This window comes from Vanellus vanellus (genome assembly GCF_965231255.1).
Source record: "Vanellus vanellus genome assembly, chromosome: 6".
NCBI classification, from domain to species: domain Eukaryota; kingdom Metazoa; phylum Chordata; class Aves; order Charadriiformes; family Charadriidae; genus Vanellus; species Vanellus vanellus.
Window position 1 is genome coordinate 4,054,633 of NC_138911.1, and position 18,399 is coordinate 4,073,031.

The 18,399-nt window shown below is 37.9% G+C and overlaps 1 protein-coding gene across 1 annotated transcript in view; it reads right to left on the reverse strand.

Moving 5' to 3' along the window:
• TPCN2 (two pore segment channel 2) overlaps positions 1–18,399 on the reverse strand; it is a gene marked incomplete at both ends in the record, with an annotated part of 30,754 nt that overhangs the window by 2,644 nt on the left and 9,711 nt on the right. The window contains 17 exon segments of the mRNA XM_082485046.1: positions 225–310; positions 1,712–1,793; positions 2,888–2,970; positions 3,092–3,182; positions 3,539–3,612; positions 6,244–6,315; positions 7,277–7,376; positions 8,963–9,012; positions 9,636–9,764; positions 9,847–9,906; positions 10,226–10,345; positions 11,003–11,089; positions 12,468–12,549; positions 12,857–12,954; positions 14,964–15,028; positions 15,421–15,486; positions 15,783–15,882. Coding sequence (XP_082341172.1) covers positions 225–310; positions 1,712–1,793; positions 2,888–2,970; positions 3,092–3,182; positions 3,539–3,612; positions 6,244–6,315; positions 7,277–7,376; positions 8,963–9,012; positions 9,636–9,764; positions 9,847–9,906; positions 10,226–10,345; positions 11,003–11,089; positions 12,468–12,549; positions 12,857–12,954; positions 14,964–15,028; positions 15,421–15,486; positions 15,783–15,882 — 1,445 coding nt within the window.

The following is an 18,399-nucleotide window of genomic DNA, read 5'->3' on the forward strand; positions in this document are numbered from 1 at the left end:
ATCATGCTATGGGCAGAAAGCATATAAAGGTTAAGCTACCAACTCAGCTTAAAGCAGGGTTAACTAAAGCTTTTACTGAATTTGTCCAAGTTAACAAATGAAACAGTTTGCTTCAGAGGGGGGAAATAAGAGACAAACCTTTTATCCTCTTGCAGCCAGCACGCTTTCTTCAAAACAGATGAACATAAAAACCTAGACTGATTATCAAGGCTAGTTCAACTCACCTGAACATTAATTCAACCGTCCTCTGGTATTCAATATCTGAAAGAGGCCCTCGATGACAGCGACGGTCCCACTTATGAATAAAGTTCTGGAATGTAAAAGGAACAGGAAAAAAATTAAAGGCTGCTTCTACTGACACCAAAAAAGAGGTTATATCACCTCAATATGTTTGGGGGTAAGCTTTCTCATCTCGCACAAAGAACAGTAGAGCAGATGACAGTCCTGATGCCTTCTATTCCTAGCAAAGACTGCCTCCTCAAGATAACTGTGTGAACTACCCACAAGAGTTCACCTGCTTTGAATTCTTTCCTCTTTAAAAACTCAACTGTTTACAAACATACTCTTAGTTGAGGCATCACAACTTAAACTCAGCTTCTGGTTTTGTCATGTTCCCTTATCCATTTTTAATTACTCTGACAAATCAATGCCTAGGAAGTAGACAGACAGCTCAGGCAAAAAAAGGGAGAAAAATAGTGTCATCCTGCTCTCCAGTTATAGAATGCTACATCTTGGCTCTAACAGCAAGCTTGGGCCACAGTCCTGCACAGGTAAGCATGTAGAAGACTTCATAGGATTAACCTCCAGCTAAAACAGAAATTCTTTTCTAAAATGCTCATCAGCAAGACTGAGACTTAGCATGAGAGTCATACCTAAGTTTGTCTAAAAGTTCGCTATTCTGCCTAAAGGAGTAAATTTTAGTTCTGGATGCAGTCAAGAGCATCTCCAAAACAAGTTTACATAAGGTTTAAGATGGGGTGAAGTACCCTCTACAGATACTCTGTTTCTTCCATTACTTTGAAGTCTACAATGACGAATCTGGGGTAGATGGTTATGATGAACATTCTCTTCACCATCAAAACTTCAAAAGGTATTTGGATTTGCAGAGAAGTACACATGCATGAGAAACCAGTGGAACTACATGTTCTTCACAGCACTGCTTAAGTACCTACACTTCCACAGCTTCTTTAAAAAAATCCTAGAGGATGATCTCTTCAAAATAAGCAATCAGTTTCAGTCTCCTAGTGTGGAATTGAATATGGGTAATAATTCAAATTGGGGTAGGAAGAAACACAGGACAACCAAATCAAATAAAAATGTAAATTTTAGAGTGCTAACTTCATTTGCTGACAAGTCAAAGTGCAAAAGGCCTGCAGCTTGAATAACTAATCCTGAAGTTAAATGCTAATGTACAAGCAATTTTAAAATACTTAAAATACTTTTCATCTCTATAGAGAGTGAGCTATAATGACAAATGTATACATCCAATGAAATGCAATGAGATTTGTAACAAAGCTGCAAATAAAATATACAACTGTTCAGGAAAATGAAAATGCTTCCTCAACATATTGGGGGAAGGAAAGCAAGAAGAAAGATTAAGTACACACACACAAAGCCAACATGCTTTTCCCAAAAAGTTGTTGGAGTTCATTTCCCACGCAAATCAAAACCCGTCTTCAGGATCTAACACAAAATAAACACACTTCCTTACCTCTAGAAGTAAAGCTACGAAGAGATTAACCCAGATGACAGAGGAGATCAACCACCACGCTACAAAATAGATCTTTGCCCACCTGCAGAGCAGATGAACAGACAATAAATGAAGTAGGCAGTAAATAACCTCAGCCTGAAAGTGACCAAACAGAGAAATGAAATCACATTTTTCCTTGAAAGATAATACTACTACTTTCTTAATGTAAAAAGTGGTCTGGAACAAAAAAATAAAAATAAAAAATACTTAGCCTTTCATTAGGTTAGCCAAATAGACTTGCTCCTCCCACTTAACATACCTAATTAAACTCTGAAGGGAGAGAAAAGCAGCCTAGAAGAAGCTGTACTGGATCACAGCAAAAGATCCATCAAGGCTAGTACCCTCTGAGAGTGGCTGAAAGCAGAAGCACATGAAAGAACGCAAAACACCTATGATGCTACCCACTAAGCACTCTCCCAATCTCCAACCATTTGCAGTTCAGAGATTTCTTGAGCTAGAGTTAGCTTCCATTCATTGCAGATCCCAATGGATTTCTCTTTCACAACTTATCCAGTCTTCACCAGACCACATTAAACTTATCACACACAACAGCCTGTAGAAGAGCATTCCATAACTTAACTACATGCTGGGTTAACCCGCCAAGGATCACTGGAACAGCTCAAACCAAAGGCGATCCAGTTCCTTCAAACATGAAGTTATTACGTACAAATGAAAGATAAGTCTAAGGTTTTAAGTCTACAAAATTTTTTTTCCCCACAGGGAAAACACAGAAGCAGCCCAAAATTAGTTACAGCTATTCACCAATATCTCACTTCTGTGAGACTGGCTCTACAGTGAAAGCCACCCACCCAATACATGTTGCAAGCCTGTTTATAATCCACTGAAGTCATTCACTCTTTTTGGAACAAGATGACTACCAAGCCAGTTTCAAATCCCTTCTAAATGTGACCATGGATTTCATGGCGTCCACCAAACACTAGATCAACCAGCAAGTTACACAAGTTAAAGAACACCCATGAAGTATTGAGTTAATTTCCTATATACCTGAATTGAGCCAAAAGAAAGTTAAGTGGCACCCCTCCCAGCAGACGATAGCGCTGTGCGTATAGTTCTTGTTCAGTTACCTTATAAGCTAGATTTATATGGGACTTTTTCAGTATTACCACCGCTACTTACGGACTTGAATATCTTGAAAACGCTTCCAAGAAGACTTGCCAGTTGTTTACCACCATCACATCCCAGAGGGTCACCACTGCTGCCTAAATAACACGAGTAAAACAGAAGTTGAGTGGGTATATCGCACGCTTAAGCCTCGGAAAATGAGGGTAGATACCAGCAGAGAGGGAAAGAGGGACAGATTCCATCAGCGATCAGACTCACAGCAAAGTCATCGAAGTTGTTTGGCCAATATTCCAGCTGTTCGTAGGTCCCACACTGCAGAGTGACATTATCATACGTTGTATTGACAGCACTATAAGAGAATTACAGGCTGATGTGAGCCTAGCTTTCTACATAGTATACCTTAAAAACAGGATTCTTCGAGTGCCTTGTAGGAAGTTGTCTTATACGGGCAGAAAACAAGAGAAGTTAAAAAAAGGTATTTAAGCTATCGTAGGGTAAAATTGCAAGCTACAGATAAGTGCTCCTGCAGTTTCCATACAGCAAGGGGAAGGCGCAACAGATTAAAAACGTCTGTGTGATTTAACATTAAAAGGGTAGCTCCAAGAATAAGAGGAAAAAAACCCCAAACAAACAACTCTGAGGTACTGAGTTGCAGATGGTCTTGAAAAACAGATTCTTTCTGAGTAACGACGTTTAGGATGTTACCTGGTATTTCCCATGGGAACAACAGCACCTTTAAATAGCATTATGCCAGTAATAGCAAATGCATAGAAAACCACCTGAAAATAATACAAGCAAGTATTAGTTTTGAATATTTGTCACGAAATAAAAAAAAACAAGGCAATTAACATAGAATTCATATTAGTACTACACTTTAAGAAATCGGGTCAAGAACAATGCCTGAAGCTATTAAAATAAAAATACTTCTTAATGTCTGCATTACTTAACTGTTTGCTCTAACTTTTTAATATTTTTTTTTAACTTTCCATTGTTAAAATCATTTTACTTTATGCTCTATTTTATTTTTCTGTGTCTGATATTTAACTATTTAACTATTAACACTGCAGAAGAGTAACTTAAACAAAATGATAAAATAGTACCTTTATTTACAAGGAATAGTCTAAATATCTGGGGATCTTTCTGCTAGATTCAGTGAGAATAAGCTTTTGCTAAACTTAACTGAAAGACAAAACTAAGTATTTTATATTACATCAGCAACTTCTTTAAAAATGTTATATTAGTCTAAAAATAAAGGTTTCAATAACACAAAGGATTTTAGAATTTCTGTCTTGTTAGAAATGCAAGCCTCTTTTTAAACAGATACCTTCCACAGTCTTCTGCAGTTGCCTAGGCGATTTTGCAATTTTTATCCTATAAAAGATTGTTCTAGAAATAACCTACAACTTCACTCCTCTGACTCATTTGTCCTAGGATGCCTTGAAACAAGCAGAGTCTTTAAATCAAAATGTCATTAGTCATATTTCTGTATTTTGCTACAAAACAGACCCAAGACGGAAGTCTCGGAGGAGCATAAGAGAGACTGCTCTGACCTATGAACTCTGAACACTACTGGAATGAGTTGAAGCTGACGTTCCACAGCCTGCCAGAAGATGGGGTATCTGGCTTGACAATAATAAAGTTAATTTTATTTTTTAAAAAATATATATTTAAAACACACATTGCCTAAGAAATTAGCTAATCAGTTACATTACTTTATCAGCATCTGTTCCAGGCTAACATTAGGAAAGATATTTTGTATCAGCTGGTAATGGGAGTCAGACTTCACTACAGCAGAACCTCAGTGACAGCTTTCCTGTAGCCTCAAGTAAAAGCAAATTAAATTAATGGAAGCGGCAAACACCATGACAGACTTGCCTCACAATTGGTGCAAAATTACAATTCACACATCCAGCATTAAGGACAACCAGCAGCAGACACTTTAACGACTTCATGAGCATTACACCTTAGATATATGGATAAGGATACCACATTGAAATACTAATGCATAATTCCCAAAAACTAAAATCACTACAGGCTCCTGTCATCTTAACTATGTCTTTCAGCAACAAAAAGACCTTCCAGCAGAATGCTACAGCCTAGGTGCAGCCATGCCAGTAGCAACACTGCTTTGAGGTCCTAGCGTAAAGCACAAAACAGCTCACCCATAATTGCTCTCCCCCAGGGCTCCGACGTGCAGGTTCTGTCAGATCCAGCAGCAGCAATGTCAGTCGCTGCCTCCCTCACCTATCCATGACACAACCCTGCCAGCCTCTGACACGTTGACAAGCAAAGGCGTGCTCCTTTAGCATGATTTACGTACTTAACCACAAACTGGCAAAATAAGCTGCTTAAAGGCTCACAGCAGTTTTGCTAATTACATTGAGTAATGAACAGTTTTTCATTATACTGAAGCTGTTCCTAATCCATGCAAGATTGGCATTTAGGCTCCTAAAATGTACTTTCACCTGCAAAGGCTAACTTCCCAGTTCATGCAATCCCAAGGTATTTCTCAGTTTCAAGAGCAGCCTCCGGTAGCAAGTGTGACTTGTACAGCACAAAGTTGTTACTATCTCAGCTTTGCCCAAAGCAGTATCTTTATTTCAAATTGAAACATAAACCTTCCCAGACTACAATTTAAGGCCCCTCCCCTACAGATAAAAGCAGAGATTAATAATGACAAAAGCAGAGATTCTGGGTAAACTGCATGCTAAGTATATAGACCAGAACAATTTTTTTTAAGACAATACCAAATACATGGCAAATCCTTGGTCTCTAAGCATTACCTCAAATTAAGGTATCCTAAAAAAACAACCACCCACCACAAAACACAAACCACCACAAACAACAACACAAAAAGCCACCCAGACACTTATTTGCTGTACCAGGAAGACATCATTGCAAAGCCAGAAACTGCAGAGTTGGGAAACGCAGGGTTTATATAATGGACATCATCCATTATGATCCATCCTTTAATCACATGTTTACAGAGCATATGCTCTACACAGACACACCTAAAACAGGATGGCAGAGGCTTTTAAAAAATCATGTCCAAACATGCCATCTCAAGACCTTCTCAACAGAAAAAAAAAAAAGTTGTTTTGCTATTTACTTTAACATAAGCAAGCCAGAGTAAGGAAAATTAGGCTACTTTTAGCATAAGATGAATTTTTATTTAAAACTAGAGTATCCAGCCTGAGACAAGCACTCTGAGGAAGTTTTAAATAATCTTTTAAAGACACTCCTGAAGCAAACTGATAAATAAGGCACTGTGACTGTGTAAAGCCTATAACAAAACAGTAGTTTGTTGCAGCTTTGCAAGAAACGTCCTGGAGAAGAACCAGCTGATTGACATGCTCTTATTATACTGCTAACTGTAAGAAAGGAAATTGCAGTCTTGCATCATGACTTACCACAAGGATTCCTGCAAAGGCTCTCAAGTTTTTCACCAGATCCAGCAATGTAGTAACAACCAAAGCCATGAACTAAAATAAAGCAGAATTTTATATGCATGACATTCACCACACTTCCAATCTGTATCAAATTATTTTTACTAAAAGGACAAAGAAATACCAACCAGGAAAGTGAAATATATCTAAATGCAGGTCATCTTTTAAACAGTGATATTTCCATGAGATACTTAAATGAATGAAAAATGCTGTAGTCTCTCATAAGCAGATGTTATGATAACTTTTAAACATACACCGGCACTGTGACTTAAAAGGCTATATGCCTAGCAAGACTAAAACAGGAAAAAAACAACAACAAAAAAAAAAAATCACAAGCGCGCTACAGCTCCAAAGTGACTGCTTCATATTTGATCCACATAATTTCTAGTTTATATTATCAACTGACATTATGTGACCTCTGATTACATCAGACATTTATGGCTTATTGAACTAAGATACAAGTCCTGAACCTGGCATTAATTTGGGTTTAGCTTTCAAGCAAGTCTAAATGCAGGATTATAACAAAGTGATTTCAGACTCAAGTACACATATTCTGGTGGAAATACCCATACTGGTGAAGTGGAAAGAGGGATTCATCCCAAAAAACCCTTTGCATCACCAAAAATGTCTGGCAGTATCTAGTGAAAGCCAGCCTATCACCTCCAGAGTACAGAGTTCTTCAGTGATATCATATCCACTCATCTAATTAAGATTGAAGCAGTTTGCAGAAACGTTTCTGGATGTGTTTGCCCACTTCAGAATACCAGCATTAGTTGCAGCGACATCAACAGAACTTCCCTGCCACCTCAACAGAGAAAACCAGCTAAAGAAAGAGTTTATGAGGTGCTGTGTCATAGTCTGGACAGTTAGAGCTGAGCTATAATACCACTCAAGTGCAAGAGAATTGCAGTCTACTACATGTTATTCTAAAAGGCTTTAACAACATTTATTGTTTGACAAAAAAAGAAATCAGAAGCGTGGAGGGATAAACACATACCTTCATATTAGGAATAATCCGCAGGAACCTGAACACTATTAACATGTTCCCCAATCGCACCATATCCCACAGGGATAACAAGCCCATGAACTCAGGTCTCCTAGGAAAGGTGGAAGAAAGTAACACATCAGAGAAACAGCCCATGACAGAAAGACATAGTTAAATCTACTGGGCTGCAGGTAACTGAATTCCCCACAACTTTTGGTTAACATCCAGGGCATATTAAAAAATTTGAGGGGAAAAAAACACACCACAGACATCTTATACCCGTATTCCATGGACAATACGCATACACTTCAAATGTCAGCCTCAGTTTTAGGTGACTTTTACACTGGCATGCTGGATGCTTCTTTGCTGGAAAAGTAGGCAGGTGGTGGGGGACAAAAGATGTTAATGAAAAAACTCCTTGGTAACACAGGTGCTAAATCGCAATTTGCATCACCAATATATTCAACTCTAACAATAAAACAAAACAACACGGCATAGAACGCGTATTCTGGAATAACAGTCACATCTTAGTCCTTTCCCGAAGATGTTACATCTACAGACCAAGCATTTACCAACAGCAGGCCCCATAAGCGGCATCAGGACTCAGAATGACTCATCTGGGTTATAATCTGTTTGCAGTGACTGACACAATAAAAACCTAACAAGTATTACTGGTGCTTCAAGATACTACTGTAGTGCAAACAGTCGTCTACATTCAAGAAGCAAAGGGCAAAAATCAAACCCAAATATAATCAATCATAAGTTAGATCAATAGTTAATGCCGTTAGATTGTTAGTAATTAATACCCTTATGGCAACCCTTGCTTTTGAGTGACAGGAGTGCAAGAAGTGTTCAAAACCGAACTCATTTCGAGTAGTAAAATCTACCAGGTCTCTTTACAAATACTAGTGTAAATTAAGATAACTTCTTGATATCCTGAAAAATTAGGGAGAGCCAGTGTCTTAAGAATGAGCTTGTGTAAATGAAGTATTAGAATGTGTTATAAATCCCCCCTGAAAGTAAGATTCAGAAAATCTTCCAGAAGTCCTTTGCTTTCCTATTTTGTTGTGGTGGCAGTTTTCAAATTTTAAGAGATGAAACAATGATTTTTATGCTTTTCATAATGAAAACAGATCAAGATAGTTATCCAAGAACTGCTTGAGCTTACGGAAATCAAAATACAACTGCTTGCTATTCCACTATAGATTAATAGTTTAAGTCCATGGGAATATTTCTATTCATTTTTAAAGCACAAAACAAAACTCAGACTTTAATCTATATACAGCGGTGAAGGGGCTTCGCCAGCTGTTTAGGAATTCATATAACTGGGCTTATGGACAATATGATGCTGAAACATACTAGGTTAGTAGCTGGTTGTGTATGTTGTACCAAATTCCTTCCTGCACCTTTAGTAAGCATAGGTCTAAGATTTTATTTTACACCCCATTACTAGTAACAAAAATGCATTTTTATCAGAATAGCTAAACAAAACTAAAATTTATGAAAAAAGTCAGTAATTTTCTTTCACTTATCCATATTGCATGGCCTCTAGTGACTATAAGGGTTAGAAATTCTACTAGGTTTGTTAAATTATGGACTGGGCTGACAATCATAGTGTAATGACGTATGCGTGTATGAACATGTCCCCTGACCCACCCCAGACACCGAGCAAAGTGCAACAGTTCAGAGATTACGTACCAACCAGGATGAGGAAATCTGTACACAGCAAAAGTTGCAATCTCCAAAACCTTTAGTTAGGGAATTAAAAGAGTCAAAACCTTACTTTGCAATTCTGAGTTTCAAAAGTTATGTAAATTTCTTAACAGGAAAAATTTTCAAGAGCTTTAAGACACTAATTTGATTCACTGTAAAGCTCTGAAATTGCCATATTTGATTCGGTATTCCCCAAATTAATCCAATGTACACACAATCCAATGGTGATACACATAAGGATATACAATGAATTACATTAACCATCAATTTGGCCTGATCTGCTGTATGGATTTCAGGCTTTTATCAAATAATAAGCGCCTGCCACTTTTTTCTTTAGTCAATAAGCAAAATTATTTTTAACTACATAACAGAATTCCTTATGTAAAGACTCCAAGACTTGAATGTTTCCAAATAATGTTAAAAAAAGGCTTCTTATAAGAAAGCACGCCTCTTCCATGAGTTTAAAAATGCCTGCCTCCAGAGAGTAGACACTAAGAGTACCATGTGTGGCCAAAATTTTCAAGCCACTGAAAACCATAACACTGACTCATGCTGTTCAACTCAGCATATGAGTGTTGAATAAAAAGCCATTCCACTGGCTCTTTGCAATCATCCTAGTCAAGAAATCCAGGAATACAGAAGTTAACAAAAAGCTTACCAGCAAAATTACAGTCAGAAGTCCATCAAATCTATTGCTTGGGTATGACAAGTATCTTCTCCAGCCCATTGCTAAGATTTTCAGCAACATTTCCAGCAGATAGTATAGGATGAAGAAGCAGTTGATAGCCTTTACCCCCAAAATGATAATAATTAGAATTATTAACATCTCAGGGAACAGCAATAACTGTAGGAATACTGTTGCATCTTACCCCCAGGGAGAAGTCATCTCGTTCAGAAGGCTGCTTATCTGCATCCATCACCAAAACCACCTTAAACAACAAGAAATATTTTAGGAATCCACTGCTTTACTGCTGAACAAGACAGATTTTTAAGCACAAGAACAAAACAGTACTTTATGCTTTGCAGAGTCCTTTTCAAGCATTCCCAGAATATAATTTTTAACTGCAGGTTTTCTCCAAGACTTTGTATGAATAAAGCATGCCAAACACAGGTATCTGCTGCAAAAAGTGGTTATCAGAACAGAGACTAAAAACCAAAAACATAACTGAAGTTTGTAGCGGGTGGGGGGGGGGGGGTGGGGGGGAACACACACAAAAGACACCAAACCAAAAAAGACTTTTTACTTACACAGATAGAAACAATGTTTGCAAGGGCTACAACATTCCCCAAGTAGCCAAAGTAGGGATGGCCAAAGGCAAATTGCATTTTCTGCATAAAATGGGATTGGTACTCTGGACTGGGAGGATGCTGAAAAGAACACAAAGGATTTGCCGAGACACAAAGTATAAACATTTTAATAATGACAGAGGAAAAATCACCCACCCTCAGATTTAAGAAATCGACCTTTTCAATGGAAAAACTTTTCAAGGCCACATGCTATTTTTAACATTTCAGTTGGAATGTGCTTTCGAGCTCTAGCTATTAGCAGCAAGAGATCATTTCCAATTAGCAAATGGGTTGGCGATTACGGCACAATACAAGATAATGGCAAAGAAAGGAGATAATCCAACCTTTCTCTAATTCCTATTCCTCGTTTCCTTTTAATGAATCTTCCTATTAAACAAAATATGCACGCAGAGCCCTCATCTATTTTGCCTGGCCAAGTCGCTTAAAAATGCTGACAGAACAACCAACCATGCCTCTTGTATATTTAACACTACCTGGCAATACCAAACTAATGCTGTAAAAGCCCCCAAAGCAATGCCATTTGTGACTGTAAGAGCAAGGCAAAACCAACTAAAAAAGATTAAAAAAAAAAAAAATATAAATCAATGACACTTGATCACGCCCTGCATTCAACAAGCTGTGAAGATGGTTATACTCTTTATAGCAGAATACCATCACTTATTTTTGTGCAAGACCACACCCAATTGATGACATTTTATAAATTACTAAGATACATACTTGCTTAATGGCATCTTTGTCTAGTTCTTCAAAGAGCTTCTGAAACTGGGCAGCTGACAGCTGGTCACAGGAGCACATTTTTAGTGACTTCACATGCAAGAGAAAAATTCAGATCAACACCTGCAATAAGTGCATCTTCAGAGACTGCCAACACCCTTAGACTACTTTAAAAGTCTAGGAATAGAGATATAACACAGCCTACACCAAGGTATTACAGTGAGCACCAATATTGCTTTGCTTTAACACAAAACTGCCACATCTGTGGGATTTGTCTCACCTTTTTTATTTTCCCTCTCTGGGATCACATGCTGCTTAAGGAGCAGTCTTTTGACATACTTGAATTTTTAGTCTCATCTAGTATTGCCATTCCTTTATTCCAAAGAATGAAGATACTATGTCAGTTATCACTGTTCTGCAGAACTTACTACCTGAAAGGATGGAATTATTTCACAAATTGTGACATGATGAAGACACTTCCGTAGCATGCTAAGCATTGACTGTAGCTGTAGCACACAGAGCAACAAAAGAAATGGAAAAAACCCACCAGCAACAAGAAGAAAAACTAAAACTTGGATTTATGTACCTAACTAACAATGCAATGGGCAGCTCAGAATAATTACAGAGCAGGGTGTTTATTTTCAGGCAACTGCATTTACACATCCCCTATCCCAGACAGCAACAACTGTAAGAAATACGCTATACCTCTTCATTCCACTTCCAACCCTTACATTGCAGCCAGCCAACTGCTGATGCTATAATCATCAGCTCTGAATTGTCACTTCCCTTTGGCAGAAGATCTTACAATAAGGACTTCGAAATCCTGCTGCAGTGTTCTTCTCAAAAAGCAGCATTACTTCTATGTAATTTTTCTGAAACCACACCAATAATCTCCACATCTCCTATTAGAGGTAAATAATTTTTCTAATCTCTGAAAGTCATGGCATGAACTGCAATGCTAATCAAGTCTTTAGTTAGGGAAAACCGCTCTCCCTGTAGCCTGACAAAAGTATTAATGCCTAGAGGGAGCAGCACAGCTAAAATACCATGGAAAAGAAAGACATTTTCAAATGATAGAGGGAAGTTGCCATAGACAGCAGTTCTAGACCACGGTGAGAAATGCTCTACTTCCAGAGGGAGAGTAAAGCAAGTGAAAAAATTAGCTCTGCAGAACAAGAGTTTTCACTACTCTACACCCTTCTACAGGTGAATGCATTCCTTATCACACCAACAAAAGTAGCAGTCTTAAGGCGAAAACACTACCTAGAGACTGGTTTTGTTTTGAAGACCAAAACATACACAGACAGAGCTGGGCCTCTGTTCACAATTAAAGAAAGCAGCTTTAAGAAAGCTGAGCTGAAAGCTACTACTCCTAGATCCATGGTGTGAATAAGGAAACCTCCATTTCCACAGATGTCTCAGAGTTTGACAGTCACCACCATAAAGACTAAGAAAATCCAGTTCTTACTCTCATGATGGCTTGCTTGCAGCGAGCATCCATTTCAACTTTCTGTAGCACTTGTTGCAAGGCCTCAACACTGACACACAACCTATTTAAAAGAAAATAGGATGCACCCTGAAACAGGTAAGTATCCTGATGGCAAAACCAGCAGTTCCAAATGCATTCCTGCCTTTTTTTTTTTTAAAGCACACAAAATTAGAAATAGAAATAAAAAGAAAACGGACCCCATAAGAGTCCCAAACAGTGTGTTATAAACATCCAGTTAGAGAACAAAAAAATAGAGATGCACAACAAACTGCCATTCTTCAAGTAGTAAATATACTAAACAAAACAAGATAACCAAAAATCTGCTCTTTTCTCCTAGATAATCTATTGTTTCAACATTCTTCACTTACTGTTCTGCATTAGCAGGGGTGTCTTTCAGGGAAGAAAGCACTTCAAACGCAGCCCGGATTCCCAATCTTCTCCTGAAGAGGGAAGACTGAACTGATTTCTGGACAGTAAAAACATCAAGAGGAGACAATTTGCTTAACTTGTATCATCTAGTTGGATTTACTTTAAACAAGTGTAAGACCTGTAAATTATTGGCCCGGCCCTTAGACAAAACCTACTGCAAGCTTCAGAAATGGCTGTATCTGTTCAACTAAAATAATTTTTCAGGAAGGCAAGATACTGTTTACTTTCTCCCACTGCCAAAGTCCCCATCATTAGCCACTAGATCTAGTTGTCCACGAGCCCCACCAAACAGACACTCCGCAGTTTAAAAGGAATACCATGAAGAGTCATAGGCTGAAATCAGTGAAGCCCGTTCCTACCAGAAGGACTTGGAGAAGATCAGGGCTACCCAGCTCCTCATGCAGTACTATGTCCTACAGTTAAATAATATACTAATCCTCTGGCACACACCCCCAGATTTGTGGTTACAGATCAGAATAGGAGACTTCCCCAGGCCTCACTCCCTTCAAGAACTCCACATACAAGTAGGAAGGAAGCAAATGAGTCTCTGGAGTTCAAGTAAACATCCAGGTCATGGTTTATTTTTAATTCTGGATTGCATAGGCACATGCCTGTTCTGGAAACAATGGCAGCAGCAAAGCTTGACTATTCACAGAAATTCACTGTAGTGTGCTAAGAGAAGAGTTAGACAGCTTGTCCAACTCCAGCTTCTGGCCAAAAAGAAGAAAGCCAGAGCCATGGTTTTTCAGGCTTTTGGTTTTGATTTTTTTTCCCCACAGTAATCACTTTCAAACTCAGCTACTTTATTGGGAATCAGATTATTGCACACTCTCACATGGGAAAGAGAAAAATTGAGAAACAGAGCAGGAGGAAAGGATTACAAATATCCCTCTTTGCACATACGAGGTTTAAACATCCCCCTCCCACAATAGGGTGCAGGCCATTCTTTCCGCATAGTATTGCCTAAAGCTTACTATCCAACAAACTTGATCTTCTCTCTGGAGCTCTACTAGAGCATTACAGTTCCTCCCAGATTGTTCAACTGCACTCACATACAGAAACCAAAAGCACTTACACTATTTCCTGCTAAAGAAATCCAGATTACACTCCCAGTTGGAGACTGAACCACCAGTGTACATAATGGAACAAAGTACATCACAGCTTGTTAATAAAGGAAAACGAACTTTTAGTGATGAGTTTAATTGTCACCACAGATTGCATGCTCCTTGAACAATACACGAAAGCACACTTACTTTGACAGCTTCTACTTGTCTAATATAGACAGCTGAGTCAAAGTAAGTCCTTAAACTACACATCAGATTTACATTCGACAAAACAGAGTCACATATGATCGGGCATCTTCCAGAAGCACATTGAAGTATTACACTGATGACTGACATCACACAGAGAGTAAGCACAGGTTCCTTTTCTTTGAGACTGAATACTACCAAGAATAACTACTATACCTGCTGGCAACTGTTTCTGGTACAAGTCAATCACAAGGGTCAAGTCCATCTTTTAGAGGCAGCAGACTGCCCTGATCATTCTAACACCACACACCCCCACCACGGTAAGAGTGAAATAGAAAATACCAAAAATACCAAACATGAAGATGTTTTATTCAGCAATTCTTTTTTATTGAAGGCTTGTAATGTTGTGTTACTCCGAGAAATTAAGTGCTAGGATTTGCAACACTAGCTATTTAAATAGCACAGCAGGTTTTCTTTGCAGACACCAAGTTTAAGTTACTTTTCACTTGTCCTTGTTCAGTTTTATAAATAGTTTGATCCCCCCCCCCCCAAGTCAAAGTTGCAGATCCACAGCGTACATGGAAGTATACAAGCAGGTAATTTTGTCATGGAAGGGGATCAACTACAGCAGCATAAGGGGAAAAGTAAATACACTACAGAACCTTTAGTATCTTAAAACTGTATCTACAATCAGGATGGGCCCTCTGCTTTAATACATGGTTGAAACATTTAATACTCAGGGCTTCACAGTTTTAAGGTTATGGTAGAATACAGAGATTAGGAATGCTTTACTCACCAGAAGGTATCCTCGAAACTGGTTGTATATTATTGCTGTAAGCAAGTTCATCAGAAACAAGTTGCCTATTGGGAAAAAAGAGGCAGTAAGAATTGTTGAAATACATATCTGGTTCTCAAAGAGGTTTCAACATATAGAGTAAATCAGATGTAAAAATTAAAAAGGATTAGCTTTCTTGTGTTTGATTTCCAAAATGGTTTTGATATTTGAATATACTGTAAGGTGCCCATTCCCCTATGGTATGTTACTGAAAAAAAAAAATAACAACAACAACCCCAAACCATAAGTACCTTCCATGAAAATTATCTTATAAGACACTACATAGTAATTGGAAGAAACACAGAAAGGAGAACTTTATGGTTAAGCTTTCCTAGAAAAATAAAACACTCTGTAGCTGGTATGGACAATTGTCAAAGTTAAAGTGCCTTTAAATTACTGAAGACAAGAGCTAACTTACCTAATACAGTGAAGAGTATGAAGAAGATTGAATACGCTCGATTCTTAGAATATGCAGGAATCATCACTGTATCAGATTTTTTAAAAAAAGAAAATAAGAATTTAATGCTTACGATGAAAACTGGACACTATCAGTTTTTGGCAAGTGGTAAAAAAGCTTTTACATAGCTCAAATTTAGAGTCGCATATATAATTACACCAAAGGAAAGGCAAGAAGAATCGAGTCACTAAAGGCATACATAACCTTCCTCTGGTTGTATGAAGAACTATCAGCTGAAAGAATGGTTATAGTAGACTGAAGATAATCTCAGTCTATTATTCTTTGAAGAGAGAGACAAGAGTTATTTCTGAAAGACTGCTCACCATCGGGATTATTTGCAGTAGTTAGCAGGACCAGCAGTGATGTCAGTGAATCTGGCAAATTCCGGAAATACCCCACCCACTCCTTATCCTGCTGGCCATCCTAGTCAGAGAGATGTTCATTGTTAGAGGAACACTAAAGAATCACTGAGGTTGTCTTGCTAAGAAGGAGGGGGGGAATTAAAAAAAAATAGCAGTCAATAATCAATTTCTTACACACACAATCAAATCTATCCCGTGAAAAGAAAACACGAGACAAGCATAAAAATTAGGACAATGTGTAGGAATACAGTGCAATCACTTCACTTATTAACAGCCATTAAAAAACATAAGGAAGAACAGCAAGCTAAGACAGAACAGGAAGCCCAATATAGAATTTATGTCTAGTTAGCACCTCAGACCCAGGGAAGAACAATAATGTCACAGACAGACAGTATAGGAGTCTGAAGCCACTCTTGACTGATAAAAAGCATCACCTCTTAGCCTGCAAGAGATACCAACATACTAGAGATAAAAAGACTCACTAAACAATTCAAAAAAATTAAAAATCCAAACACACACAGATTAATACCATCTTCAGTCTCAACTTGCATTATGAAAATTATCATTGAGTAGAAGCAGCTTGCTTTGTTATTCCAGCTACAGCATGCTGTACCTTGGTGTAGATGGAAACCTAATTACCCTGAATTGTATACTCTAGGACTACACTCCAGGACTCATCCAAAAGTATAATACCGTTTGAGGACAACATTAAAATAGATCTTGTCTATACTGAAGAAGAGAAACAAAACAGATTGCTCAGTAATGAAGAGCACCCTTGATAACTACCATGTTACAAGAGATCCCTGCCTATAGATTATGAGCTCCTCTCAAACACCTACATCTCTACTAGCATACTCACTGACTGTGTCTCTCACTTCCCCTTTGACTTCAGAATAGAAAACAACATCTTCCAAATTAGTTATTTACACAAAAGTTACTGCCGCTACTCAGAACAAAGGTTTTCCCCTTTCTCTAGTTACCCCCTTACTGTAATTAAACAGAACCCTTGAGTATGTAAAATCTATATAGAACACAGCCAGCCAAGTTATAGGTCTCTTTTCAGTAACGTATGAGAAGGTGTACTTAAAGTACAAGTGCAAGGATACTTCTCATCTTATTTTAAAAAAAAATAAATATTTATACAAAGAAGAGCACACAATACAAAGCAGTATGCTATAACCAGCATTAGTGCACGCTACAGGAACTGATGGACAACTGTTCTGTTTTGAAAAGAATGAAGATTCAAAACGCTACGTACAATATCAATGAAAATATCACATAGACCTTAAGCATCGGGGGGGGGCAGGGAAAGAGATCAGTGCTACAGCACCCACAAAATATTTGCAAATACTTTGGTGACCAAGATAATCAAAATGATTCTGTGGCTCAGTGGAAACATCAGATGATCTGCTAAAGCTCTGATGGTCAGAATTTTCATCAAAACCACACTGTGAGGTTGATCTTGGATCATCCTTTTTTTTTTTTTTTTCCCCTCCCGTTCAAGCAGAGACAGCTAAAAAAAGATGCAGAGTGCAAACAACACAAACATGAATCATGCAGCACAGAACAAACAGCCCTTGAATCTGCTGCAAAGACTAGAAAAATGTACCTCTGGAGGACATACACAAGACAATGCAAAAAAAACTAGAGGCATAAAGTACATTTAGCAATGAAATTCTAGAACTTGCTTTCAGTATTTTGCCTTGTTAAATACAATTAGTTTGCATGGGTATTAGACTAACAAATCAAAAAAGAAAGACTGCCCTCTAATTTGTTATTTTTCACCGAAATGTATACAAAACTGATTGGTTCAGGTATACAAGTTATATTCCCATCCACTGGGAAAGCTCAGAACTGAAATTAGATGTGACATACACAGATAATACAAAAGATCTAGCATACAACTAAACAAAGGGGAAAATAAAGCTCTGCTAATTTCAGAAATTCTATAACATGGGGATTCAAGGAATTTGCCAGTCATAAGGAAGACTAGAGGCAGGCTTAAGTGCAAATTGCAGTAGGAACAAAGGTGCAAAACTAAGGTTAAGGAGAGGACTAAAATTACTGGGAGAGGTACACAACACATCTTTGTGCCCATAGGAACACCATTTATGGAAGGCCTTAAAAAGCAAGGACAAAAAAATAAAATCTGACTATGATACATTAAAATACAGGAAGCTTAGGAGAGAGGGAACATACCCTGGAGCACTGGAACACAAAAGTAATTTTAATCACAAAATTTCAAATTTGCTTTTTGGAAGCAGGAAGAGAAAAAAATAAAACAAGAAGAAAAAACAGAGAGATCAGAAATCAAAACATCAGAATAATGCAGGCAAAAACCTACCAAGGCACGGCCAGGGATACAAGTATTGGAAGATAAGAAAACACAGAAGAAACTAAACTTAGCAAAAAGCTAGATAAGGAAAAGAGAAAAGAAATGAGTGATAATATAAACAAAAAAGTGACAAGATTAAGAGCTTTGGACACAGAACAGCACAGGTTTCAACAAAAGCAGAGAAAGTAACTCAAAGGATCAAATCGGAGAACTATGTAAACAGACTTTCAATTTCACACCTGT